The sequence below is a fragment of the Mesoplodon mirus genome, assembly GCF_964341445.2.
Source record: "Mesoplodon mirus genome assembly, chromosome: 3".
Classification (NCBI taxonomy): domain Eukaryota; kingdom Metazoa; phylum Chordata; class Mammalia; order Artiodactyla; family Ziphiidae; genus Mesoplodon; species Mesoplodon mirus.
Window position 1 is genome coordinate 116,510,714 of NC_138978.1, and position 15,621 is coordinate 116,526,334.

The 15,621-nt window shown below is 39.8% G+C and overlaps 1 protein-coding gene across 1 annotated transcript in view; it reads right to left on the minus strand.

The window, feature by feature from the left end:
• The window catches only part of THEM4 (thioesterase superfamily member 4), a 45,887-nt gene that overhangs the window by 16,653 nt on the left and 13,613 nt on the right, over positions 1 to 15,621 (minus strand). The window contains 2 exon segments of the mRNA XM_082613175.1: positions 143 to 230; positions 233 to 388. Of these exon segments, the coding sequence (XP_082469301.1) occupies positions 143 to 230; positions 233 to 388 (244 nt within the window).

Sequence of the window (15,621 nt, forward strand, 5' to 3'; positions counted from 1 at the left end):
CTATCTAGTGACAAACCAATATTAACATGTTAATGATACTCTCTAAAATTATACTCTTTTGCCCTATGTCCTATACTTTTGTCATTGAATAATTTACAGTAAACATCTATCCATGTCAATAAATATAAATCTACATTACCACTTTAATGTCTTCATTGTAGTCCATGGATACAGGGTGATACTATAAGATAACAACCTCTTAGATCCACATTTCGAGGCTATCATTCTTACCCAGGTACCCCTTGCAGATAAGGACCTCCTTGAAACAAGCAAACTGTCCTTTTCTCATCATCATTATAGAACATCACATATTCAAAGCCCAGGCCATCCTCATAGCCTCTGGTGAAGAGCTGGGCCTGTGACAGTTGATCTTTCACAAGCTTTGAGTCTGTAAGCAAATGAAGTGGATGGGCACATGAGAAACAGGTATGAGAAAAATACCATGACAGAGACAAATATCTGTACCCTGCAAGAATCACAGGTCAGTGGATGATTGATTAAAATGCCAACCAGGTGCAAAACTGAAGGGGCTGGGAGGGTCCCAAAGAAACAGAATACAGGATCTTTGCTCCAGTGGAATCAGTCTAACTGGGAACATAGTAAAAATAAATGAAATCAAAACAAAGTACTAACACATGGCAATCAGGAAATATAGTACATAAATACAAAGGGTATATGGAATAAAATAGTAAGGTATAGACAGAAATCCTTCTTAGAATAAGTGTGATTTAAATGAGATTTAAAGAAAGTGAGTAATGTAACAGTAGAGAGGTTTTCCTTGCAGACATGAGTTTAGCCTGAGCAGAAGACAGTTATCATACTGAATCAGAAACAGAGGCAGGTCAGCCCAGTATTCAATGTGATTATGACTCCTGAGTCTCCAACTCAGGGTTAGAACCATTAGGGTTCATGACATCAAATTAGTGGGTTGTAAGCAGACTTTAAAAAGAAAATGAATGCTTCACATATATCCTGGATAAGTACTAGTGTGCTCATTTAGATATGTTTTTTCAATTATACAACTATGCACAAGTTGTGTGTTCTGGGTTGTGAGTCAAAATGTAGGTAATTTCAGAATAAAGACTGAAAGCTACTGCTGAGGGAAGGGCATGTTTGTTCTTTCATACCCATTTTAAGATTTAATTCCCCAAACTCTTAGCTTTCTTTCACAGCTCATCATGATTTGCCATGTCTAACGCTGATTCTTTTATTGATACCAAATTTACATTTACAAACTTGGAAAAGGGTATGAGATGAGAAGATCTGGGAGAAGTGGGGAGGACAAGGGAGGATATTATTTAGGACTTGAGCATCTGGGGGCAGGCATCCTGTCTCTTGGACTTTGTGTGCTCAACAACTGGCAGATAGGCACACACTATATGAGCTCTAGCAGTGGTTGAGAAACTGAATGATTTGGAGGGCCAGACAAAGAAACTTAAAATTGAGAATCAGTCTCGTGGTACAGTAGAAAAGAACCTTGTCCTGGAAGTTGGGAAATTTTTCATGACTTAGCTTTGGCCTAGAATTTGCTCCCTTCTCCATACTTTATCCATACAGTGAGGAGATAAACCTAAATGACCTCTAAGATCTGTTCCAACTCTAACACTCTGGGACTTCAGGATAAGATAGGCATCAAACCCTTCTAATTTTTTAGTTAGGAGTTCAAAATTTCTGGTTTAGATTACTAAGCCTTGAGGTTACCTCATAAAAATGGGAAAAATAAAGATGGTGGGGAAGTCTGTTAGAAATGCAGAAAATCAGGCTCTACCCCTGACCTACTGAAGCTGAACCTACATTTTAACAAGATTACCAGGTGCTTCATATTCATGTTAAAATCTGAGAGGAACTGATCTTTTAAGACATGGGATAACACTGAAGGTAGCAGAGGAGTAACATGATCAGATTTGAATTTTGAATCACTCTGCTAGCTGGACGAAAGGAGGGGGATAAGAAAGATGAGTGAGAAGATCACTGAAACACTATAAAATCACAATCACCAAACTTTTCTGCTTGGTGGGGTGATTTTCTCCAGCTATGTTCAGCTACATGAGGGCCTGTGCAAATAAGAGATGGCAGATGTTTAGATTCATCCAGGGCCGGTGTTTTCCTAGATAAGTACACTACAGAAGTTCAGCTAAAAGATGGCTATGGGGACAATGAGAAAGTAGAGGACTCAATGAACTGAAGGTCTTAATGAGGCCAAAGAATTTTTTCTGTGGGGGCTTTGAACAAGTAAGCTGGAAGGAAAAAGGTTGTGGTCAGAAAAAGGATGTCTAAATGTGTGGATTTGGAGGTTGTGACCTTTCTGAAGATGATAAGGCTCAAGATGTCCTCAGGAGTGCACTGCTGGGGCTGTGCAAAAGAAAGGTCATAGGTGATGAGAAGGTAAATAAACTGAGGAGCCATGGTGTGGAGGGTGGGTTGCTGAGAATGGTGAATAGAGTTGGGTAGAGAGGAAAACAGTTAACCAGGTGCTGAAATACTCAACATATAGGGAAAGGTTGGTAGATGACAGCTATAAGAAGAGGAAGTTGAGGGTGACAAAGTCGGAAAAAGTGAGATGGTATAAACCTCAAAAGGAATTGGGGTTTTCTAAGAAGCAGGGGAAATAATAATTTGAAAGCAAGTATGGGTAGCAAGGAGGACCTCAAACTCCTCCCTCTTCTGAGAGGGTCAAGTTTCCGACAAGAGACGATAGTTAGGTTGGATGAAGGGATGAGCAGAAACATGTGGGAACTGAACCCTGGAAACTACTGACGTTTAAGGAGTGGGTAGAAGGAGAAAGGGAAAATTGGTCAGAGGTTTGTGAAAGCCAAGAGACAAAACATTTCAAGGAGAATGAGATTAACAGTTAGGTCCAGCACAGTAAGGGCTGAACAATGCCCACAAAATACGGCAATTAGGTCGCTAGGGGCTTAAGTGAAGAAATTTCAATAGAGCTATTAGAGTAGAAGCCAGACATTCAATTAATTTTTAAGGACATTCAATTAATTTTGTGATATGACAGTTAGAATGGAATTAGTAACAAAAATTACTAATTTTCCCCTTCATTCGTAAAACAGAGTTAATTCTTATTTCTCTCTATATTGGTGGTTCTATAAAGAAACTTACAAACTCTACCATTTTTCTTGGTTAAGGTAGTTTTATTTTTGTTTCACTCATTTCTCTGGCTGTGTTGGGTCTGCATTGCTGCACGGGCTTTCTCTAGTTGCGGTGAACAGGGGTTACGCTTTGTTGAGGTGCGTGGACTTCTCATTTTGGTGGCTTCTCTTGTTGCAGAGCGTGGGCTCTAGGTGCGTGGGCTTCAGTAGTTGCAGCACATGGCCTCAGTAGTTGCGATGCGTGGGCTCGGTAGTGTGGTTTGAGGGCCCTAGAGCACGTGAGCTTCAGTAGTTGTGGCGTAAGGGCCTAGTTGCTCCGTGGCATGTGGGATCTTCCTGGACCAGGGACTGAACCTGTCCCCTGCACCAGCAGGCAGATTCCCAACCACTGCATTACCAGGGAAGCCCCCGTTTCATTCATTTCTTCAGCAAATATTGAAGTATTCAGCAAATACCATGAGGAAACTGAGGCAAGAAAAGGTAAAGTAACTTGCCCAAGGTCACACAGCTTTAAGTTGTAGAACCAGAATTTGAACCCACTCACTATATTTCAGCCATGAAATTAGTTAAGTTGTCAGCTTTTGGATGGCCTCTAAAGCCGTGTGACTGAATGAGATTACCAACAGAGTTTAGTGAAGCAAGGAGTACTAAGGATTGAGACATGGGGCACCCTAACATTAAGTTTGAGGACAAGGAGGAACTGGCAAAAGAAACTAAAAAGGAAGAACCAGTGAAGTAGAAGACTGTGGTGTCCTGGAAGCCAAATTCAAGGAGAAAGGAGTTATCAGCTGTGCCAAGAGCTGAGCAAGGTCATTGGTTAGTAACATGAAGGTCACTGGTGACAGTAGGTCTGATGGAGTGGTGGGAGTGAGAGTCTGCTTGGAGAGGTTTAAGAGAGACCAGGAAGAGAGAAACCCAGTTGTGGCATGTCTGTACACTGATGAGAAAGATCTAGCAGAGAGGGATATCCTTAAGTAGGCTAAAGGGATAGAGTACAGTGTACCAATAGAAGGCTTGGCCTCTCATAAGAGTATGGTCAGTTCATTCATAACAGGAAAAAGCAGAACATCAGGCACAGACGCAGGGAAGAGGGTAAATGAGGCAGGGGTTGCTTGGAAATTCTCTTCTGATTGCTTTTATTTTCTGTGAAACAGGAGACAAGATCAGCTGAGAGTGAGGCTTGAGAAAAAGAAGGTAGGAAATAGTCATCTAGGAGAGCAGGAGAGTGAGTAGATGAGGGAAAAATGAAATATGATTGTCAGGCAATGTTAAGGGCCTACTTGAGGTCATTAAAAAAAAAAACATCATGGGAGTTCCCTGGCGGTCCAGTGGTTAGGGCTCTGTGCTCCCAATGCCGGGGGCACGCGTTCCATCCCTGGTCACGGAACTAAGATCCCGCAAGCTGCGTGGCGTGGCCAAAAGAAAAAAAAACAAAGAAAAAACCCTCCAAAGATCACAATCCCCAAACACCTACTAAAGGTATGTTTAGATGAGTAAAATAAGAAATATCTGTATAAGCTTCATGCAGTCAGGAACCCTATCTATGTACTCAGGCTTGTTTCAGGAATACAACACTTTGCACAGTACAGAAACTCAACAGATAGTTGTTGAATTAATACATAAGGGACGTTGCGAATAAGAAAGCAAAAAGGTCTTTACAGGCTGACTCTAAAAATGAAGAATGTATATATATTAGGTATATATATAATGTTCTTCAGTTAGGCTCAGTAAGTCAGCCACATAGGTGCAGAAGAGGGGAGACAAATAATTCAAATGAAAGACACAGGGTGTTAGCTGACTGTCTGTCAACAGTGTGACGTGGCTATCCTACTTAGTGCTAATGTCTTACTCTGCATGGAAAAACCATAATTTGAGTTTCAATCTTAGTTCTGAGAAGCATATACTAAGGATCTGAGAAACTGGAACATGTCCTGGGAAAAGCAACTAGGAATGTGAAGGAGACTGAAATACCTTCTGGGAAAAAAGCCAGAAAACAAAAGAGAAGATTGGCCTGGCAATGAGAATTGGCAGGTACACAGGAGTGAGATACATAGATCTGATTCCTAAATTCCAATATGTATTGATGTATTCTAATCCATATAAAACGATACCAAATGAAAGGATTATACTTATTCTGTGTGTTCCTAGATGGTAGAACTAACTGAATGGATGAAAGTACAAGAGAGATTATAGCTCAATACAGTTAGAGCTGTCCAAAATGAAAAAAGCACCCCAATCCCAAGTACTCCATGATTGGAGGGGTTCAAATTAAGTCCAGATGACTGGCTGTAAGGTTTAAAATAGAAAGCAAGAGAAGACAGAGAAAGGTTAAGACTATAGTTGTAGCTCCCAAACCGTTTTCTATTCCAAAACAACTGCGGTTAACCTTTTGCAAGGAAAATTTACATTTATAAAGGAAATCTCCATTGGTATGGGTGTCTCCCTCTCAGTACCAGGAAGAGAAGAACAACTCTAAATCACAAGAGAATGTTTTCAATGGAGAAAGCAACAATTTACATCTTTTCCTGGTAATCTCTTCACAATGCCCCCTACCCTCAACACCCTCCTTTTGTATTTAGCTGAAAATGGTATTTAAACTGGTGGTTTAGGACTTCCTGGTGGCACAGTGGTTAAGAATCCACCTGCCAATGCAGGGGACACAGGTTTGAGCCCTGGTCTGGGAAGATCCCACATGCCACAGAGCAACTAAGCCCGCAAGCCACAACTACTGAGCCTGCACTCTAGAGCCTGTGAGCCACAACTACAGAGCCTGCATGCCACAACTACTGAAGCCCATGTGCCTAGAGCCTGTGCTCCACAACAAGAGAAGCCACCGCAATGAGAAGCCCATGCACTGCAACGAAGCGTAGCCCCACTCCCCGCAACTAGAGAAAGCCTGCACGCAGCAGCAAAGACACAATGCAGCCAAAAGTAAATAAATAAATAAATTAATTAATAACAAAAAACAAACTGGTGGCTTAGGCTACCTCGGGGAGTTACTCACTTTTCCCTGGGCATCTCCCAGGTATACATGAGGTATATGTGCTAATAAATTTCTGGTTTTTCTTTTTTCTTTTTTAAAGAAAGCAACGGGCAGAAAAGAAGGCAGTCCACTGTTCCTCCCAATTCCTATATGAGGGATCTCCTTTTTTTTGTTGTTATTAAAGTGCATTTATTTTTTTCACAACATGTATCACCATCTGACCTACTTTGTTTTCGTTTTTAGTGGTTTGTCTCTCATCACTAGAGTGTTCACTACAGGAGGGAAGAGATTTTAGGTAAAAAAAAAAACAAGTAGAGCATCTTAAGCAGGTTCCCTGGTGTGTGTTTCTTCCCCTCCTTCTTATCTTTCTTCATCCTGCAAATATGTATAAGGCACTTACTATGTATCAGGTACTGTTTTAAGCACTGGAGATATAGTGGGGAATAAAACATACAAAAATCTCTGCCCTTATGAAATGTCAACTATGAATTGGTATTTTCCATTGGCACTCGACATCCACCTCTACAAGGATTAAATCATGTGCTGCTGCAGCTGCTGATTTTCGACACCCCCTGAAAGGAGTTCAGCGTGGAGAGCAGAAATGAGACATCCTGTGCTCTGGGAAAAACTGGTAGAAAAGGTCTTCAGATAGTTAGATATTTTCAGGAGCCAATTTTATGAGCCCAATTCTTGTATCTCCTCATATCTAGAAAAGCACTAAAATCCTTCACGGTGACGTCTGCTCCTTGTGACTAGCAGTAACCTTCACTAGAGACTCGCTCAACTGCATGCATTCCCCCTCCACCAAAATCACATATGTACTGACCTTCCTCCCCTACCTCTTTGGAGCAGTTTTTCAGAGCTAATCTGAAATGCTGTCTCCTGGGCTGCAGTCCTCATTTTGCCCAAAATAAAACTTAACTTGCAACTCTCATGTTGTGCATTTTTTTTCCAAGTTGACAGTTTTATGGCGACCACGAAGGGACCCAGAGTGGACTTCTCTCCTTCGCCTAAACTCTACGAGGAACCGGAGCCTTGGTACCAGCAGAGACCCCTTGCACCCATCTGCTTCCTTGGAGAGTCCAGATGAATTTGGGTAAGTCTCTCCTGGTTCTCAGGTCTCTCATGTTGGTTGATGATCCTGAGTTTTATTTGGCAGAGTAGCAGGTACCTGCCTCCTCCCAGTTGAAAGATACAGGGTGGGGGCCCTAGTTAAAAGATACCAGGGAAATATCCACCCAGTTGAAAGATACTGGGGGAGGCTTGGTTGAAAGATGCCAGGGAATACCCACCCAGGTGAAAGATACTGTGGAGGGGGAGCTGGTTGAAAGATACCAGGGTTTGCTCAGGTGTAGGAGACTGAGTGGTCTGCACTGAGTGGTTAGGTAAGAGGCTGATCTGATGCTTTTCCTCAGTTCAGCTGCCTTAACAGAATGTCAAGATAAAAGTGAAGATATTACATGAGAGCTTTGCTCCCAAGAAAGGGCACAAGACTCCTCCCGGCTTGTTCTGGCTTTCTCAGGTGACTGAGAAATTTACGGGAGTGGTGGAGGCAGAGTCCTAATGCCATGCAGTGATCCCATAGGGAAACCTACTCATTAATTAAAAGGCTTCCTCATCCAGAGGCATGCATAAGAATTGGCCATTCAGTGATCCGAGCACCTGCAGTGGCATTAGACCACTGAAGGGAGAAACTGAGACATATAAGAGGGCTGAAACAACTCTGAGGTGATGCCTAGAGGAGCTAAGCTCACAAGCAGCACACTGGCCCACCACACAATTTCACTAGTAAATTTTATCCCTGACAAATTCAACTTAAAATGGGAGATAGAGCCTCTCAAACACAGAAACAAGGGGCATCAGAAAGCCAGCCTCTGACTAACACTCCAGGCAGGTTTATGTATGTACAAAACTCATATTTGCAAGTACCTACTTAATTGGGGAAATATACCAAAGGAGATCTCAACCTAAAATGACCAAACTGGGGTTCTTTTTTTTTGCGGTACGCGGGCCTCTCACTGTTGTGGCCTCTCCCGTTGCTGAGCACAGGCTCTGGACGCACAGGTTCAGCGGCCATGGCTCACGGGCCCAGCCGCTCCGCGGCATGTGGGAGCTTCCTGGACCTGGGCACGAACCCGTGTCCCCTGCATCAGCAGGTGGACCCTCAACCACTGCGCCACCTGGGAAGCCCTGAGGTTCTTTTGATATTCCAAAATTAATATTTTTGCACACACAGTTAGAAAAAAGCCAGCCATGAGATCAAACAGACTGAAAGGAATGCTTACTTTGATTGGTATCTAGAAGCTTCTAAAAGAGGAAATGATAGAGTAACTTTTTTTCAGGAAACCAACAATTAATTACTTGAAACTATATCAGACCAACTTTTCAAAACCATTAAAAAGAAAGAAAAGGGGTATCTATGAAAATTATGAACCTTCAATTGTGCCAGTTAAGTACACAATGCCAGTCGAAGGTTAACCAACCCCCATTTAATTCCCAACTAGTAGAGAAAGCTAGCTTGAAGGAAAAAAACCTCCCCAAAACAGAAACATATCTCTTCAGAATTCTGACTCTGAGGAACAAGTCCTACTAGGAGAACTTGATTTTCTCTCCCTATGCCTTGAAACTAGGGCTCTCAGGAACAATTATCTTATACAGACCATCTCTAAGTCCTGAATCTGAGGAAAATACAGGGAACAAAGCCTTTAAAATTCTCTCTTATTCCAACTGTTAGTTATAAACTACTGAGTTTTATATTTTGATACCTGATTCATGACTAAGTTTAGAAAATGAAGCTATACAGATCTCTGGTTGTGTCTGTCTAGATATATGTATGTCTCAGTATGTGTGTCTCTTTGGATAATGCTGCTGAGGTTAATTTGTAAATGACCTCTATAATTGGCTTAAAAAAAAGTAAGCACTGACATTCACAAAAAGATAGACAAGATGAAAAGGCAGAGGGCTATGTACCAGATGAAGGAACAAGATAAAACCCCAGAAAACCAAATAAATGAAGTGGAGCTAGGCAACCTTCCAGAAAAAGAGTTCAGAATAATGATAGTGAAGATGATCCAGGACCTCGGAAAAAGAATGGAGGCAAAGATCAAGAAGATGCAAGAGGGCTTCCCTGGTGGCGCAGTGGTTGAGAGTCCACCTGCTGATGCAGGGGATGTGGGTTCGTGCCCCGGTCTGGGAGGATCCCACATGCCGCAGAGCGGCTGGGCCCGTGAGCCATGGCCACTGAGCCTGCGTGTCCGGAGCCTGTGCTCCGCAACGGGAGAGGCCACAACAGTCAGAGGCCTGCGTACCGCCAAAAAAAAAAAAAAAAAAGATGCAAGAAATGTTTGACAAAGACCGAGAAGAATTAAAGAACAAACAAACAGAGATAAACAATACAATAACTGAAATGAAAACTACACTAGAAGAAATCAATAGCAGAATAACTGAGGCAGAAGAACAGATAAGTGACCTGGAAGACAGAATGGTGGAATTCGCTGCTGCAGAACAGAATAAAGAAAAAAGAATGAAAAGAAATGAAGACAGCCTAAGAGACCTCTGGGACAACATTAAATGCAACAACATTCGCATTATAGGGGTCCCAGAAGGAGAAGAGAGAGAGAAAGGACCCAAGAAAATATTTGAACAGATTATAGTCAAAAACTTCCCTAACATGGGAAAGGAAATAGCCACCCAAGTCCAGGAAGTGCAGAGAGTCCCATACAGGATAAACCCAAGGAGAAACATGCCGAGACACATAGTAATCAAATTGGCAAAAATTAAAAACAAAGAAAAATTACTGAAAGCAGCAAGGGAAAAATGACAAATAACATACAAGGGAACTCCCATAAGGTTAACAGCTGATTTCTCAGCAGAAACTCTACAAGCCAGAAGGGAGTGGCATGACATATTTAAAGTGATGAAACGGAAGAACCGACAACCAAAATTACTCTACCCGGCAAGGATCTCATTCAGTTTCGATGGAGAAATCAAAAGCTTTACAGACAAGCAAAAGCTAAAAGAATTCAGCACCACCAAACCAGCTCTACAACAAATGCTAAAGGAACTTCTCTAAGTGGGAAACACAAGAAAAGGACCCACAAAAACAAACCCAAAATAATTAAGAAAATGGTAACAGGAACATACATATCGATAATTACCTTAAATGTGAATGGATTAAATGGTCCAGCCAAAAGACACAGGCTGGCTGAATGGATACAAAAACAAGACCCATATATATGCTGTCTGTAAGAGACCCACTTCAGACCTAGGGACCCATACAGACTGAAAATGAGGGGATGGAAAAAGATATTCCATGCAAATGGAAATCAAAAGAAAGCTGGAGTAGCAATACTCATATCAGGTGAAATAGACTTTAAAATAAAGAATGTTACAAGAGGCAAGGAAGGATACTACATAATGATCAAGGGACCAATAGAAGAAGATGATATAACAATTATAAATATATATGCACCCAACATATGAGCACCTCAATACATAAGGCAACTGCTAACAGCTCTAAAAGAGGAAATCGACAGTAACACAAAAATAGTGGGGGACTTCAACACCTCACTTACATCAATGGACAGATCTTCCAGATAGAAAATTAATAAGGAAACACAAGCTTTAAATGACACAATAGACCAGATAGAGTTAATTGATATTTATAGGACTTCCATCCAAAAACAGCAGATAACACTTTCTTCTCAAGTGCGCATGGAACATTCTCCAGGATAGATCACATCTTGGGTCACAAATCAAGCCTCAGAAAATTTAAGAAAATTGAAATCATATCAAGCATCTTTTCTGACCACAACGCTACGAGATTAGAAATCAATTACAGGGAAAAAACCACAAACACATGGAGGCTAAACAATACGTTACTAAATAACCAAAGGATCACTGAAGAAATCAGAGAGGAAATCAAAAATACCTAGAGACAAATGACAGTGAAAACATGACGATCCAAAACCTATGGGATACAGCAAAAGCAGTTCTAAGAGGAAAGTTTGTAACAATACAATCCTACCTCAAGAAACAACAAACATCTCAAATAAACCATCTAATCTTACACCTAAAAGAACTAGAAAAAGAAGAACAAACAATACCCAAAGTTAGTAGAAGGAAAGAAATCATAAAGATCAGAGCAGAAATAAATGAAATAGAAACAAAGAAAACAATAGCAAAGATCAATAAAACTAAAAGCTGGTTCTTTGAGAAGATAAATAAAATTGATAAACCATTAGCCAGACTCATCAAGAAAAAGAGGGAGAGGACTCAAATCAATAAAATTAGAAATGAAAAAGGAGAAGTTACAACAGACACTGCAGAAATACAAAGCATCCTAAGAGACTACTACAAGCAACTCTATGCCAATAAAGTGGACAACCTGGAATTAATGGACAAATTCTTAGAAAGGTATAACCTTCCAAGACTGAACCAGAAACAAATAGAAAATATGAACAGACCAATCACAAGTAATGAAACTGTGATTAAAAATCTTCCAACAAACAAAAGTCCAGGACCAGATGGCTTCACAGATGAATTCTATCAAAGATTTAGAGAAGAGCTAACAATCCTTCTCAAACTCTTCCAAAAAACTGCAGAGGAAGGAACACTCCTAAACTCATTCTATGAGGCCACCATCACCCTGATACCAAAACCAGACAAAGATACTACAAAAAAAGAAAATTACAGACCAATATCACTGATGAATATAGATGCAAAAATCCTCAACAAAATACTAGCAAACAGAATCCAACAACACATTAAAAGGATCATACACCATGATCAAGTGGGATTTATCCCAGGGATGCAAGGATTCTTCAATATACGCAAATCAATCAATGTGATGCACCATATTAACAAACTGAAGAATAAAAACCATATGATCATCTCAATAGATGCAGAAAAAGCTTTTGACAAAATTCAACACCCATTTATGAAAAAACTCTCCAGAAAGTGGGCATAGAGGGAACCTACCTCAACATAATAAAGGCCATATATGACAAACCCACAGCAAACATCATTCTCAATGGTGAAAAACTGAAAGCATTGCCTCTAAGATCAGAAACAAGACAAGGATGTCCACTCTCACCACTATTATTCAACATAGTTTTGGAAGTCTCAGCCACGGTAATCAGAGAAGAAAAAGAAAGAAAAGGAATACAAATTGGAAAAGAAGAAGTAAAACTGTCACCGTTTTCAGATGACATGATACTATACATAGAGAATCCTAAAGATGCCACCAGAAAACTACTAGACGTAATCAATGAATTTGGTAAAGTTGCAGGATACAAAATTAATGCACAGAAATGTCTTGCATTCCTATATACTAATGATGAAAAATCTGAAAGAGAAATTAAGGAAACACTCCCATTTACCACTGCAACAAAAAGAATAAAATACCTAGGAATAAACCTACCAAGGGAGACAAAAGACCTGTATGCAGAAAATTATAAGACACTGATGAAAGAAATTAAAGATGATACAAACAGATGGAGAGATATACCATGTTCTTGGATTGGAAGAATCAATATTGTGAAAATGACTACACTACCCAAAGCAATCTGAAGATTCAATTCAATCCCTATCACACTACCAATAGCATTTTTTACAGAACTAGAACAAAAAAAATCTTAAAATTTGTATGGAGACACAAAAGACCCCGAATGGCCAAAGCAGTCTTCAGGGAAAAAAATGGAGCTGGAGGAATCAGACTCCCTGACTTCAGACTATACTACAAAGCTATAGTAATCAAGACAATATGGTACTGGCACAAAAACAGAAATATAGATTAATGGAACAGGATAGAAAGCCCAGAGATAAACCCACTCACCTATGATCAACTAATCTATGACAAAGGAGGCAAAGATATACAATGGAGAAAAGACTGTTTAATAAGTGGTGCTGGGAAAACTGGACAGCTACATGTAAAAGAATGAAATTAGAACACTCCCTAACACCATACACAGAAGTAAACTCAAAATGGATTAGAGACCTAAATGTAAGACCGGACACTATAAAACTCTTAGAGGAAAGCATAGGAAGAACACTTTGACATAAATCATGGCAAGATCTTTTGTGATCCACCTCCTAGAATAATGGAAATAAAAACAAAAATAAACAAATGGGACCTAATGAAACTTGAAAGTTTTTGTGCAGCAAAGCAAACTACAAACAAGACGAAAAGACAACCCTCAGAATGGGAGAAATATTTGCAAATGAATCAACGGACAAAGGACTAATCTCCAAAATATATAAACAGCTCATGCAGCTCAATATTAAAAAAACAACCCAATCAAGAAATGGGCAGAAGACCTAAACAGACATTTCTCCAAAGAAGACATACAGATGGCCAAGAAGCACATGAAAAGCTGCTCAACATCACTAATTATTAGAGAAATGCAAATCCAAACTACAATGAGGTATCACCTCACACCAGTTAGAATGGGCATCATCAGAAAATCTACAAACAAATGCTGGAGAGGGTGTGGAGAAAAGGGAATCCTCTTACACTGTTGGTGGGAATGTAAATTGATACAGCCACTATGGAGAACAGTATGGAGGTTCCTTAAAAAACTAAAAATAGAACTACCATATGACCCAGCAATCCCACTACTGGGCATATACCCAGAGAAAACCATAATTCAAAAAGACACATGCACCCCAATGTTCATTGCAGCACTATTTACAATAGCCAGGACATGGAAGCAACCTAAATGCCCACTGACAGACAAATGGATAAAGATGTGGTACACATATACAATGGAATATTACTCTGCCATAAAAAGGAGCGAAATTGGGTCATTTGTAGAGATGTGGATGGATTTAGAGACTGTCATACAGAGTGAAGTAAGTCAGAAAGAGAAAAATAAATATCGTATACTAACGCATATATGTGGAACCTAGAACAACGGTACAGATGAACCAGTTTGCAGGGCAGAAATTGAGAAACAGATGTAGAGAACAAACTTATGGACACCAAGGGGGGAGAGTGGTGGGGTTGGGGAGGTGGTGGTGGGATGAACTGGGAGATTGGGATTGACATATATACCCTAATATGTATAAAATGGATAACTAATAAGAACCTGCTGTATAAAAAAATAAATAAAATAAAATTCAAAAAAAAAGTAAGCACAAATCAAACAATTCTAAATTCAAGAGCAATTAACCTAAATGAATTTCAGGTTCATGTGAACTGGGAAATATTCAGTATTAAATTAATATCTGGTATTAATGTTTTAAGTTTGTTGATCTAATTAATACAGACATGTTTTTAGAGTCATCAACATTAAGTGTAATACTTTTATTGTACCTAGGTGTAATATAAGCTAAATAAAATATTGTTATATCTGTTACAAATATGTCAGCAGGGAAAGTAACTTGATGTGAAGAAACTTTTAAGGAAAGAAAATGTAAATGAGATAGGAGCTTTTAGATAAACTCCATTATGAATAATTATGCTTTACGAATGTGTATCTAAAATAGTCTCTCCAGATTCTGGAACTTGAAATTGTAGAGTTGTGCTAAATTAAGTTAAGTGATGGAAGCTTATTGAATAGCTAGGTCATTCCCAAATAAAATAAGATACTGAAATATTAATTACTGAACATTGGTTTCCTTTTACAGAGAAACAAAAGGTATTTAGAATTATAAATGAATACGTTTGGTGCCACATTCTCTAAAGAAAGCAAATGTTTTTAGAAAATATCACTGGTTTTATTTATGTTCACCAATCTACAGAATGCTAATGTAAAGGACAGTTCATAATTGCTTACTTCTTAGTTTTCACAAGAAATTAAGGTTTTAAGAGCTGAGGATTCTAATTTAAACATGTAACTAAAGCTAATAGAAATAATAAAGGAAACATTTCAGTATACAGTAGGAAAGTAGGATGTATGTTTCCAGTAAAGAAGTCATGAGGAATGGAATTGCATTTTATTAAGGGAAAAGGAAGTAGGTCTGACTTATAGCTGGCTGTTTCTGAATGGGAAATAAAGTGATGGATATGAAAGTCATAAAAAGGTTTGTGGGAACGGGACCCTGAGAAAAGAGTTCTGTGCATGGCCTGGATTGACTAAGGTTAAAATAAATTTAATTGAGTAAATGAATGTTATTTATTTATTTTTTATTATTTATTTATTCATTGATTTTTGGCCATGTTAGGTCTTTGTTGCTGTGCGTGGGCTTTCTCTAGTTGCAGTGGGTGGGGCTACTCTTTGTTGTGGTGTGCAGGCTTCTCATTGTGGTGGCTTCTCTTGTTGCGGAGCACGGGGACTCTAGGCATGTGGGCTCAGTAGTTGTGGCTCGCGGGCTCTAGAGCGCAGGCTCAGTAGTTGTGGCGCATGGGCTCAGTTGCTCTGAGGCACGTGGGATCTTCCCAGGCCAGGGCTTGAACCCGTGTCCCCTGCATTGGCAGGCGAATTCTTAACCACTGCACACCAGGAAAGTCCCGTAAATGAATTTCAAAAGTAAGCGGGTGCAAAACTTGAATTTGGTTTTTCTCTCTGAAGAGGGCAAGATTTCTGATAATGTTGA